The following is a 12260-nucleotide window of genomic DNA, read 5'->3' as shown; positions in this document are numbered from 1 at the left end:
ATAGATGGGCACAGCTTACCTCATCCACATTCTCAAAGGCATTGATGATATCATAAGGTAAACAGGACAGAAGGTCTATCACAAACCATGTTTTCAGGTAATTCATCCTTATGAGTTTGGGATCAGATATAACCTCTCCGCCAGGGCCAACAAAGGTTGTATGAAAGTTTAAAACAATGTCAACCAGAAAAATAACATCCACCACGCTGTCCAGTACCAGCCAGGCGATGTTGTTCTGCTTTGTTTTGAAGGAGACATTGTAAGGAACCATAATTGCCGTATAGAAGGTTAGAATTAAGATGACCCAGTCCCAGGTGGTCTTAAAAGCACAATAATGTAAAATAATGTGGGGGGGAGTCTTTGGAGCTTCTTGTTTATACTGAGGAAGAATATCAGATCCCAGCTGGAGAACCTGTAAGAGAAAGAAGCGCAAATGTTATGGCTTTCACTTAGCATTGTATATAATGGGGACTGTACACATTTATGGAATACATAGAACAAGGAAGAGAACATTTTCATTGCATCCTGCCCGTTCTGAAGATGCTTGCAGTTTTTAAATTATTTAATTTTTTAATCTAGGGATCTCATCAGTGCATACATCATGTAGGAATGGGTGGAGGCAGCTCTCACTCAATGACTGGGAAAACCATAGAGTGTAAGGGTAATCTTACTTAGAAGGAGATCATTTTCAGATGGACGGAGAGGAGACAATGCCAACAGCCAGTGTACAGAAGTTCAAAGCAAGGTGCTCTGCCAGCTAGCTGGCATAAGATCCATCTGGGTATAGCCAGGCCAGCACTGACATGTTAAAAATATGAAATCTTATTCTTAACAGCAGGTGCTGTACACCTCATCATTCATGCCTGAATTCTAATTAAAAAATCTAGTATCAACTTTCTCCTACACAATGGTGTTTTTGGTAACCATTAACTAACCTCTTCTTAAAATAAAATGTTATGTTTATAACATCTGCTCTAATTTCCTGAAAGCATATGAATAGATAAAATTACACTGTATACTTCCTTACTCGTTCTCATATTGCATATAAATGCATTGCCATTTAAAAAAACTCAACATCAGCAATGACTCAATATTTCATTTTATTGATGCAAAATAAAACACTGTTTTAAAGAAGTCTGCCTCTACCCAGTATCTTCTGCATGTACTCACACCCCCTCCCCCTTTACATAATCTAGAATAGTAAACACTATTAAAAAAACCAAGAAAATTTCCAAGGACATTATCCTAACTAGCCAAGTTAGCGCTTATCTCTGTCCAGCATGAGAAACAGAAGCAGGAACAGAGCAGTAAACACCCTGATGAGGAGACCTACTGAGCTGACACCTGAAAGATCCACACACATGCACACTCATGTGTGCACACACATGCATGCACACACACACACAACTGGATCCAACAGCAGATTTAAGAATTTGGATTTCAAAGATACCGGATAAAATACATTATTTCAATCTCCAGGAACGCGTTACACTGCCACATCGGCTTTCAGCACCCTTTACCAGAGCTGATGCGTCATATTTACAGTGGCAGCTACGTGGCACACAGGCACACCATGCTTGTCAAAATGATCAAACCCGGAACATGTGCTTGATGAACAGGAGTGGGTGGTTCTAAAACAAGCAGAACAATATTTAAGAGCATGAATCAAGTCTTGCAGGTTTGAATTTCCAGCTAATTCTTAGCTTCACTTTTCTTTTTCTGGAAAGAACAATGCAAAGTTTAGGTGGCAGAGGACTTCATTCAGGGTCTAAGTCCTAACCGATGCAACAGTTTAATATGAGCCTCTGCATAATACAGTAGGCAAGTCAAAACAGATCATGCCACAGCTTCTTAAGGATACAGTTCCCCGCATCCTCCTACCCCAGGCAAACTTAATAGCAGTTTTAATCAACACTGACATAAAGAATTTTAAGACATACAAATAATCGACTAGCGATGTTCTGCTCGTCTCTGCGGTGCCCTCCAGATCACCTCTGGTCAAGCATCAGTAAGCCAACAGGTCTGGCTGTGTCCTGTTTGAAGCTCAGCCACCTCAACCTGCTGTGGTCACTGCCAATCACAGCATCTGGGATGATGCCTATGAATAACTTCATGGGTATCTCTTGTAATACCACTGCCATTTATAACCATTGTTCCCCATCAGACATACAAGTGACATTATTGTAAAATGGACAATTCTTATGTCCCAAAATTTTGCTCCGTGACTTCAAGACCCTAACAACACTTCCATCCACTGCTAACAGGAAAGAACTGGACGCAATGGCCTAAGAGGGCTGTTACGTTCTTAATTCTTGTTTTCAGTTGCTGGTTGAATGATGTGTCACTACACAACAACCCCTACGCATCAGCGATGCTGTTTTGTAATTTAACAGTGGCAATTACGCAGCAACCTTTTTTTAACAGGAACTTCACTATTTTGACATTTGTTTCCAAACAGCCTGTTGGATAGGGGGTAATGGAGACTACCAGTGATATGTCTCTAAACACCTTTCTGTCAAACGCAGCTGACATGCAGCATGAGACGTGATTGACAAAGACTGAGGAGAGCATTTCTGGGCATTGTCTGTCTAGCAGAGTGAGGAGAGCTTTAAACTAGGTCCCATGGGGTGCAGTGATAAAACCCTGCTGACAAATACGGAGTTAGGAGCAAGGAATGAGAAACTATTGCTGAGTTAAAAACATACTGAGCCCTTGGTTTCATGCAAAGGCTGCACTCATTGGCAGGACAAGTGGCCAAAACAATTCAGAAAGAGTTTTGTGACTCCCACGTGATAAGGATACTCAGTTGTGTCTTGTTTCAGATTAAACTATAATAGTTTTGGGACAGAAACCACAGACATGCCTACTCTGCATTGTAATGTAGCATGGAGGTTCTTAGATTAGCATGCTATCCCTAAATTAGTCATCACAACCCCAAGTGGGATTGTAGGACATTATGAGTGGGATCACCAGTTCCGTGGAAACTCAATTATGACAATTGGGCTCATACTGAAGTGAAGCTGCGAGCTCAAAAGTGGAGGCTCATATGCAAAAAAAGGCTGGGAACAACAGTATTATAAACAACAGTATTATAAACAAAGAGACATTATTATCGTTCTGAAAATAATACCATGCTCAGCTTGACATGGTATGTGGGAGGCAGAAGATGTGGTTGTGGAGCACAATGAACTATTATGATTCCACTTCATACTGCATTACTTTTTTTTAGTTTAAAACACTACAAATACTTTCTATTGCACCGCTTTATTCAGTGCAGACCCCCCTATTATTATTCTTGTATACAAGTGACATCCATAGTTGGTAATAGTTAAAACTTCGCAAGCATGGGCAGTACATTCTGCCACGGGCAAACTGGAATGGAAATTTCCTTCACTACCTACCTCCTAATCCCACAAGACCCCAAAGGATACAACCTGGTTTATGCAGCACTCAACAGATTAGAAAAGCAAAAGATGAAAGCAATCATTCTGGTCATCCAAGTTCTCTCAAGTGCAGTACAAGATATTGCATTAAAAAAAGCAGCAGTGACAACACTAGAAATTTTCAACTTATTATAATAAAATTCTACAGCCATGAATTCAAAGTGCACTAAAACTACAAAGAGAACTGAATACATTTTCTGCTGCTATCAATCTTTAATGCTAAACTCAGAACCAGCCCCCTGGCACAAAGTGACTAGCACTGTCACTTTTAGTAGCTCGTATATTTTGGCAGTTTCTACCTACCAATGGACATGAAGATGACAGCAATAAATGTAATTCAGCAGTTAACCAGAACGCATTCACCTGTTGCATTATTTGTACTGTTTAAGGAATGTTTTTGGCCTACTAATGGGTTTATTTTACAGCCTTTAAAAAATAAAAGGTGGATAAAATGCTGCAGGACAGATTTTCAGAGCTGGGTACAACAGCATCAACAAAAACATGTTTGCATTCACCTTGCATATAAAGCTCATGTAGATTAGCATCTTGTCTCTCCGATGCTCTTCTTTCAGGACTAGTTGAAGGGTAAGTTGAGTAGAGGAGGAGCTGAGGAGTACTCTTTGGGCGCATCTACATGTGCACTTTGCTGTGGAGCTCACTAATTAGTCCCTCAATAAAGTGTCACTGTCTACACATGCACCCATATTAGGGCGCAGGAAATTAATGACAATGTCAGATAGTAACGTCTGGGACAACTACTATTCTCTAGCAGAGGAGTTACATACGTCGAAACGCACATGTAGGCGGTGACGGGGGCTGGCTGTGGCACAAGGGTGCTACAGTGAAGGGGATGCCTGCCAACTAGTCCCACACTACCGCATCCTCCTGCCCCAGCCATCCACTCTGCAGCTGAGCTGGGGCAGACCAGCCCCAGTTTGGCAGGCTGACCCCTGGACCTCCTTCCAGCCTGTAGCTGCTCTGCCCTGGCTCAGATTGCTACGGTCCCAGGCGCACATGCAAACCCTGCGCCCGGGAGCAATGAACTCTGGCACAAACTGCACCAGAGCTCATTGTAGTTTATTGCTACAAGCTAATTGCATGTGTAGAGGCACCCTCTGGGTCCAACCTGGTCCCATGTGAATGTAAAAACTATACTCAGAGTAAGCGTGCAAGCCAGGCTCTGCATTTGATTGATGCAACAAATTGGAAATTACACGGAGAAACATGGAGACACAAAGTAAGAGAGATCTATATTTGTTTCCAGGTGAAACAAATTGTGTCTTGTCCTAAAAAGGTTGCAATGTGTATTTAACATGTTCTTTAATACTGGCAAAAAACATACTTGAAAGGTAGCTGCTAGGAAAGTTAATCTTCACATCAAACCATTGTTTCTCAAGGTGCTGATTTTCTTATCCATCACCTGGGACTTACTAACACGAGTCCATGTCTCACACTCACCTCAGCTAATCTTGAATGTTTGTGCACCACCTCAGCTTTGTTCATTGGCGTTAGCTGCTGCAAAACACTCCGGCTGTTCGTCAAAGCTCGCGTCAACCGAGCAAACTTTGTCCAACCTGTGAAAAAGAAGAAAAATGGGTAAAGTATACTAAGACTTAAATCTTTTCTTTCTAGTTGACTAATATCAGTCGCAGGTTGAAACAATTTCCCCTCTCTATTCTCCGAGGCTCCAGCTTCAAGGCCCATAAAAAAGGGAAAATAAACCAATTTATGATATACCTGTCCATCACTTAAAAATCAAAAGTAAATCTATGTAAAACTACAATATTTTGTCCTTTGCTTTTTTCTATGTTTCTGAGGGCCCAACTATGTCTGATTGACAATACTGTAGTTTCAATAGTCAGCAGAGCCATTCTGGTGTTATTCTGGACTTCTTTCCAAGTCAAAAGAAACACTTCCATTAACTTCAGCAGTCTTTACAGACTTCGCATGAATGCTGCTGCTATAATGTAGAAAGTTTACCAAGAGTATGACCCAAAGCCCAATAAAGCTAATGGAAAGACTCCCAGCAACTGGCAGATTTCAGATCGGCATCAGGATATCTACAAGTGACCTTCCTTTACCTCTTTCCTTTTCCCAAATAAACCCCAACCCCATCAATAAAAGCACTATTCACTGCCAATCAAAACCTTGATGACAACGCTGCAGAATGAAAATTCTTTCAAATCTCAAAGTCTCTTACAGATAGGACAAGTATTGGGTTTTAAACACTCAAAAGAAACATATCCTGTTGTGAAACTAATAATAACAACCCGCATTACAGGTAGCTTTAGACTGCACACTCGGAAACCTGCTTTCCAAATCTAGAATGGCATAGTCAGGGCTTTACCACCAAGTGCAACACAAACAGGGAAGAAGGAAATTAGTTCTGTAACCAGAGAAATGCCTGTATGAGGGGGAAGGCCTATATACACACATTGATAAAAGGGACTGCAAGGGTGAAAGCATGACAATTTAAATGCAAACACTTGAAGTAGTACAGTATATCCCACTTTAGGCCATGAATATTAAGACATTTCCCTCAGATGCCAGTGGGCAGGAAACCGTCAGCAACTATAACCAAAGAGATGTAATCGTTTTTTCTAAAAATTGTTGTTTTAATTAATGTATTTTTGTCCTATGGGTATGTTGATGGCTAGACAGAGATAAAGGTACCCCCATGACAAATTTCAATTCCCAGCTCCAAATTATGAGGGTGCTAGAGTTTCTTTAACAAAAGACTATTTTCCCCTAATACAGTATTTTTCTCAGAAATAGCTGAACTGATTTGGTTAAACCTTTCCAAATATTCTGGCTCAAGGAGATGCTCGGTAAGAAAAAAAATCCAGTCCAAATTGTTACCATTTGAGTAAGTTCCACGCAACCAAAATCAGGGTCTTATAACTAAAAATGCCAAGTAACATTAATCATAGATAGCACTACCAGTCATGCCTATAATGATATACCATATGCCCTGTGTGTGACATGTGTATTAAAAATGAAAAATGCCTTATCAAAGGGCGTGTTGAGCAATCTTAATAATAACAGATGTTGCCTTCCCTGCCTAAACTAAAATAGATACTTTTTAGTGTTTTTTATTAATGTATTGCTATTAATCAGCATTTTTCTCTATTATGCCTGAATCACTATCAGTACAACTCTAAGGGGCTTACAAGAGACCACAAGAGCAACTTATAATGTTCTTCTTTACAGAAAAAGATCACGGCTTTAAGGAGTATTATCTTGGGAGCTTCCGCAAATTGATGTACCGCTGGAGCCTGCTATAAAGCGGAACACTCCCCATTTCGGCAGTGGTATAAAAAGCTCTATTTTTAGTCCTGCTAAAATAATACATTTTCCATGGACCAGTACCTATTACACACAGAAAAGTTGTTGCAGGTGAAGAATTTAATCTCATTTCACCTGAGCCCTGGGTCCCTGCAAATGGGGAAGAAGTTCATATTTTGGAAAGAAAGTGAAAAGGGTTTTTTTTATGTCAAGCTGATTTATTTTTAAATGGTTCTTATCTGTAGCTATTCAGGGACTGGGAATATTAGGGATGGCCTCAGAGAGCTAAAATAATAAGAAGAGAAAAGTCAAGACAATACACCTGCATGAGATATTCATTTGTCACTTGGCTTTGCAATTTCTCACATGCATATCCCATCTACATATTGCATATGCAGGTCATAAAACTGCAGAGCAATCAGAATAGATGAAAGTGTGGTCATAATACATTATAAATATACCACTATCCACTGTTTTGTTGTTGTCTTAGCGTGTGCATGCGTGTGGCTAACTTAAAAATGCAGTGTAAAATGTTTAGCAACTCCATACTGTTGTTTGTTATCCAAGTTTAAGCTTTGATTTAAACTTCCAATAAAATAAGGGTTTTTTCCCCTTAAACAATTGCTGACATTCCACCAGGAACACGTATTGTGCTGTATTAAAAATAAAAGACGCTTCACAGATCCAAGCACGAACCAATGATTTCTAAGATAAAACAATGAAGATGTTTGTGCATGTTTTAATTGCAGTGGAGAGAGAACAGCGAGGAAGAAAAAAGAAAACAATAAAGACAAGTATGTGCAGTCCTTTAAGTTTCTTAAACAGTGATTTCAGAAAGCAGCTGAGAGATTATGATAACTCTATCCAGATGTTTTGCAGAACTCTTAGGTGCCACAGTACATCATTGTCCATTTATTTCAATACTCTCCAGTCGGGCCACAAGACCAAGAGAGAAAGAGCAGCTCTCTTTTGCAATCAAAAACATGCCCGCAGTGTGAGCATACAGCTACACGCACAGATCCCATCCCCTCTCCTTGTAGGGAACGCCCACGGCTATCACAGGAGGGCCCTCTGGGCACAGAGGCTAATACTTGAATTTTGGTTTGTAATCCTTCCCCACAAACCAGAGATTACAGGAAAGTCATCGGTGATGCCAATAGATACAGCCAAATATATGGATTCTATCCAGAACTTCTTCATTTGTCAGATTGATCTCAGCTCAGCTTTTCAGACCTTTCTGACAGCAGATGGTCAGTGAGTCAAGATTTACTTTATTCCCTGAAGTGTAGATCATTAATCTGTACACTGATCAGATTAGGATTTGTTTTTTGTACTGATGTGGGATGCCCTCAAGTCATCCTAGCCAACCCTTTCACACTGTGCATTCACCACCTGCTGAATACCGAAAGACTCCATTAAAGAGAAATTAGGTTTTCAAAACTCCCAGCCTGCTGTAATCCCCAAACTGGGAAGGGATGCCTAATAATGTGGTGGAAAAGACATCAGTTTCTTCTGTATCTGCCATGAGTAGGTAACATCTAGGGAAGGCATAAAAAAAATAGTTTTGAGGGAAAGGCACATAAAATAGGAAATAAAGGGAAGAGAAGGAGGGAAAACAGACTTTTTCAGATATTTTCCTTCCATCCTGGCAATTTATCTAGACATAGAGATGAGATAAAAGATCTTAATGCTAGAAGGGGGTCGCTGTAATCATCTAGTGGCTGTTGATCATCCAAAAAACAACTCACCAAAACTCCCTATGGGGCTCTGGGCAGGAAGCTTTGTTGAGAAGTGGGACGGGTGGGCTACGCCAACCCACTCCCTGCGCACCCTGCCTGGTTGGGGGGGGGGGAGGCAAATGGGGGGCAAGCTACAGCTAGGCAGCTCCCGCTGGAGACAAAAGGAACAGAGCAGCACTGGAAACAACCCCACCAGCCATTTCTGCACCAGCCCACAACTTCTGATGGGCATCGACAGATCTTTAAGCAGGATTCATAGCTGGTCGGGTCGGAAGGGGCCTGAGCAGATCATCAAGTCCGACCCCCTGCCATGGCAGGAAAAAGTACTGGGGTCAGATGACCCCAGCAAGGTGTACATCTAGCCTCCTCTTAAAGACCCCCAGGGCAGGAGCCAGCACCACTTTACTTGGAAGTTGGTTCCAGACCCTAGCCGCCCTGACCGTGAAGTCGCGCCTCCTGATATCTAGCCTAAACCTACCCTCTGCCAGCTTGTGACCATTATTTCTAGTCACTCCTGGTAGCACTTGGGGGAACAGGGGCTCCCCCAATGCCTGCTGGTCCCCTCTGACTAGTTTGTAACAGGCCACTAGATCCCCCCTCGGCCTTCTCTTGTGGAGGCTGAACAGGTTCAGGTCCCGTAGGCTCTCCTCGTAGGGCCTGCCCTGCTGCCTCTGATCACACGGGTGGCCTCCTCTGGACCCTCTCCATGTTGTCCACATCCCTCCTGAAGTGCGGCGCCCAGAACTGGACGCAGTACTCCAGCTGCGGCCTGACCAGTGCCGCATAGAGGGGGAGGATCACCTCCCTGGCCCTGCCTGAGATGCATCTGTGGATGCATGACAAGGTGCGGTTGGCCTTTGTTACCTGTCAGCTCCATGTTCTTGGGGACCCCTGACACAGGACACAGACCGTCTGACTCACAAAGAATCGCCCCCCCCACCCCAACAGAAGCTGATTAAGATGCAGTGAGACACACCTAAAACCCTCCAGATAAGGATGACAAAAGTGCAACAACTGCTCTAGGTCTCATTTGCATCTGAGATGGGAACAGATGACCATTCATTTACATGAGAGGTGGAGAACAGAAAACCTGAAGCAGAGACTGCAGTGGATTCTGGGATCAGCAAAGCAGGGGAGCACTGCATGATGGGGAAGCTGTGCTCCAGGTGCTAATCAACCCCCACACCCAGCTCAGCACTTATCAGACCAGTTCTAATCTGGATTTACAAAGGACTTTTCCTTCCCCCCCCCCCACCTCTAAGCAAAAGTAAGTTTACTAGGCATCTCGGGCCGTACATTCCCCGGTCCCACTATGGGAGGCCGACGTAAACTGAATTGGCTGCAACTCGGTTGCCGGGTTAGGGAATGCGGAGGCAATAGACCGAGTCCGAGGGGGTATGGGCAACATTTGAACAATGGTACAGGGTTCATCACAGCGTCCAGCCTGCTGGAGCCCTGACCACAAGTGCTGTCATACTTTTCCCGAGACGACTGGTGAAAGTCCTCTCCACAACAGGTTATGAACACTCCAATAATTGCCTTAAGTCTGTTAAAAGACTATAATAAGATCTGGAAAAGTCATGCTAAGCTGAGGCTTGTTCACAGCAAGTAAAAATCCAAAAACCCTGATGCTGCAATCTATTGTTTCTGAAGACACCAGGAGATATCCCATCAAGTATATCTGCTATCCACAGGAATGTCAAGCTGGCTCCAAATAGGTGTTTCCTGAGTATCAATCAAGTTCCTGAAATGTTCCACCCAGATAAGCCCTTGTCAATAGAAAAGACAATTTGATTTACAATATTGAGAATTCTTGAAAGGAACTGAACTGGGGGTATAAAAATCTGTAAAAGAAGCAGCAGTGTGTGTGCTGACACCACCCGCTTTCTTCTGGAGAGGCGGCAGGAGGAAGATCGTCTCCCTTCAAGGATCCTGCTGAGAACTTGGACCTGTCAGCTTTGCAACCCAAGTGCCTCGGACTGGTGAGATCCCAGCTCTCTCTCTTTTCTCTTCTCTCTCTCTCTAAGCAGAGATTTCTGAACTTGAACTGTGTTAGTTAAGCTTGAGCTAAGTTTCCCCAAAAACTTAATGAAACCAGGGTATACTGTGACTGTTTGTGTTTGTTTTTCCTTTGCATGTCTATCACTACTAGTGTCAATATATATTTCATCTACCTAGCAATAAATAACTTTTATAGTCAAACTGGTGGTAACTAGGTATATTTTGCCTCTTTACTTCTTTCCCCACTTGCTCTGTAGCAACGCCCCTCTTACCTAAGCTAAAGATCCCTGTGAAGCCTAGAAATACTGTGGGGTCTGATCATCAAGAGACTAAAAGATTGGGACGTGCTGAGTTTGAAACACATAAGGGGATCAGCTTGTACAGGCTGATTGACCCAGTTTGGCTCAGACGTGCCCTAATGAACTGAATGTTGGCCCATGAGGGTGTCATCTGGACACCCAGCCAGATGCAGAGGTATTCTGTTTAATTGTGTGCTTGTGTCTGACTGCGGTTATTGTTGCTCTGATGAACTGATTCTTGGCATATGAGGGTGTCAGCCTGATCAACCCGGCCAGGTCAGGCGTGTCACGTTAATCTGTGTGTGTTTGTGTGTATGACTGATTTGGGAACTGGAGGAACCCAGCCCCACTGAACTGAGTCCTGCAAGGTAGCTCCACTGGGGGGGGTGAGGGCTTGCAGAAGGGAGAGATACAGCTCCGTAATAGAAACTCAAGTAACACAAGCAGCACATTGATAGAATTACCAAGACGCGAGCCCTCATAAATGAGCACACCCCAAAGTAGCAGGCAAATCTGGTAACACCTTCCTGACTGCATCCCCACACTGCCGGCCCATGTTCATGTTGGAGTCAATGATGACTCCAAGATCCTTTTCTGCCTCTGTACTGACGAGAAGGGAGTTCCCCAGCCTGTATGTATGGTGCCGGTTCTTCCTCCCCAGGTGCAGCACCTTGCACTTGTCAGTGTTGAATCCCAGCCTGTTCTCATCCGCTCACCCCTGTAACCTGTCTAGGTCCGATTGTAGCCTATTCCTCCCTTCTAGCGTGCCCACATCCCCCCACATCTTAGTGTCATCAGCAAATTTGAACAGGGTGCTTTTTACCCCCTTGCCCAAGTCGCTTGAAGATGTTGAGCAGTGCAGGCCCGAGGACCGAGCCCTGGGGGACCCCACTGCCCACATCCCTCCAAGTCGAAAATGACCCGTCCTCCTTCCTCCCTTTTTTGAAGATGGAAACCACATTGACCCTCTTCCAGTCCTCTGGCACCACACCAGAGCACCACGAGCGCTCGTAAAGCCGTGCCAGGGGTCCCGCAATGACCGCAGCCAATTCCTCGAGCACTCGGGGGTGGAGATGGTCCGGACCAGCCGATTTAAATACGTCCAGTCCCTCCAGAAGTTTCCTGACTAGGTCCTCACTGACCCTTGGGGCCTGAGGGGGGTGCTGATCCAGTCCCTGCTCAGGATGTCCAAACCAGCTTAAGAATGTCAACTTCATCTCTCTCATTTTCACTGAAACCCAGAGGACTACATGGAAGGAAGTCAGCATGCAATCTGGCCTAAAGTGACTCTACTATAAATCAGCATGTTGTGTTTCCTTAATCTAATCTTTCTCTCTCCGTCTCATCCATCTGCTTATGATGGTTCTGAAAAAATGCCAAGTCTCTTCCTATCCTATATGCAATTCAGTAAAATTAACAACACGGCACCAGCAAAGTGCTAGTGTACAAGTGGGAAAGTGAGAATGAATGCAGAGTGCCTTACTTTCCTCATG

At 43.5% G+C, this 12260-nt stretch overlaps 1 protein-coding gene across 1 annotated transcript in view; it reads right to left on the bottom strand.

Annotated features, from left to right (window-relative positions):
• Positions 1-12260, bottom strand: part of KCNH5 (potassium voltage-gated channel subfamily H member 5) — a 275224-nt gene that overhangs the window by 203216 nt on the left and 59748 nt on the right. Inside the window, exons 5-6 of the mRNA XM_090034229.1 lie at positions 4902-5017; positions 20-412 (exon numbers count right to left, since the gene is read on the bottom strand). Coding sequence (XP_089890355.1) covers positions 20-412; positions 4902-5017 — 509 coding nt within the window. The remainder of the gene's footprint in view (positions 1-19; positions 413-4901; positions 5018-12260) is intronic.

The sequence above is a fragment of the Crocodylus siamensis genome, chromosome 2, assembly GCF_052110815.1.
Source record: "Crocodylus siamensis isolate JL-2025a chromosome 2, ASM5211081v1, whole genome shotgun sequence".
Lineage (NCBI taxonomy): Eukaryota > Metazoa > Chordata > Crocodylia > Crocodylidae > Crocodylus > Crocodylus siamensis.
The sequence above is the reverse complement of the archived record's forward strand: the minus strand, read 5'-3'. Positions and strand labels throughout refer to the sequence as shown.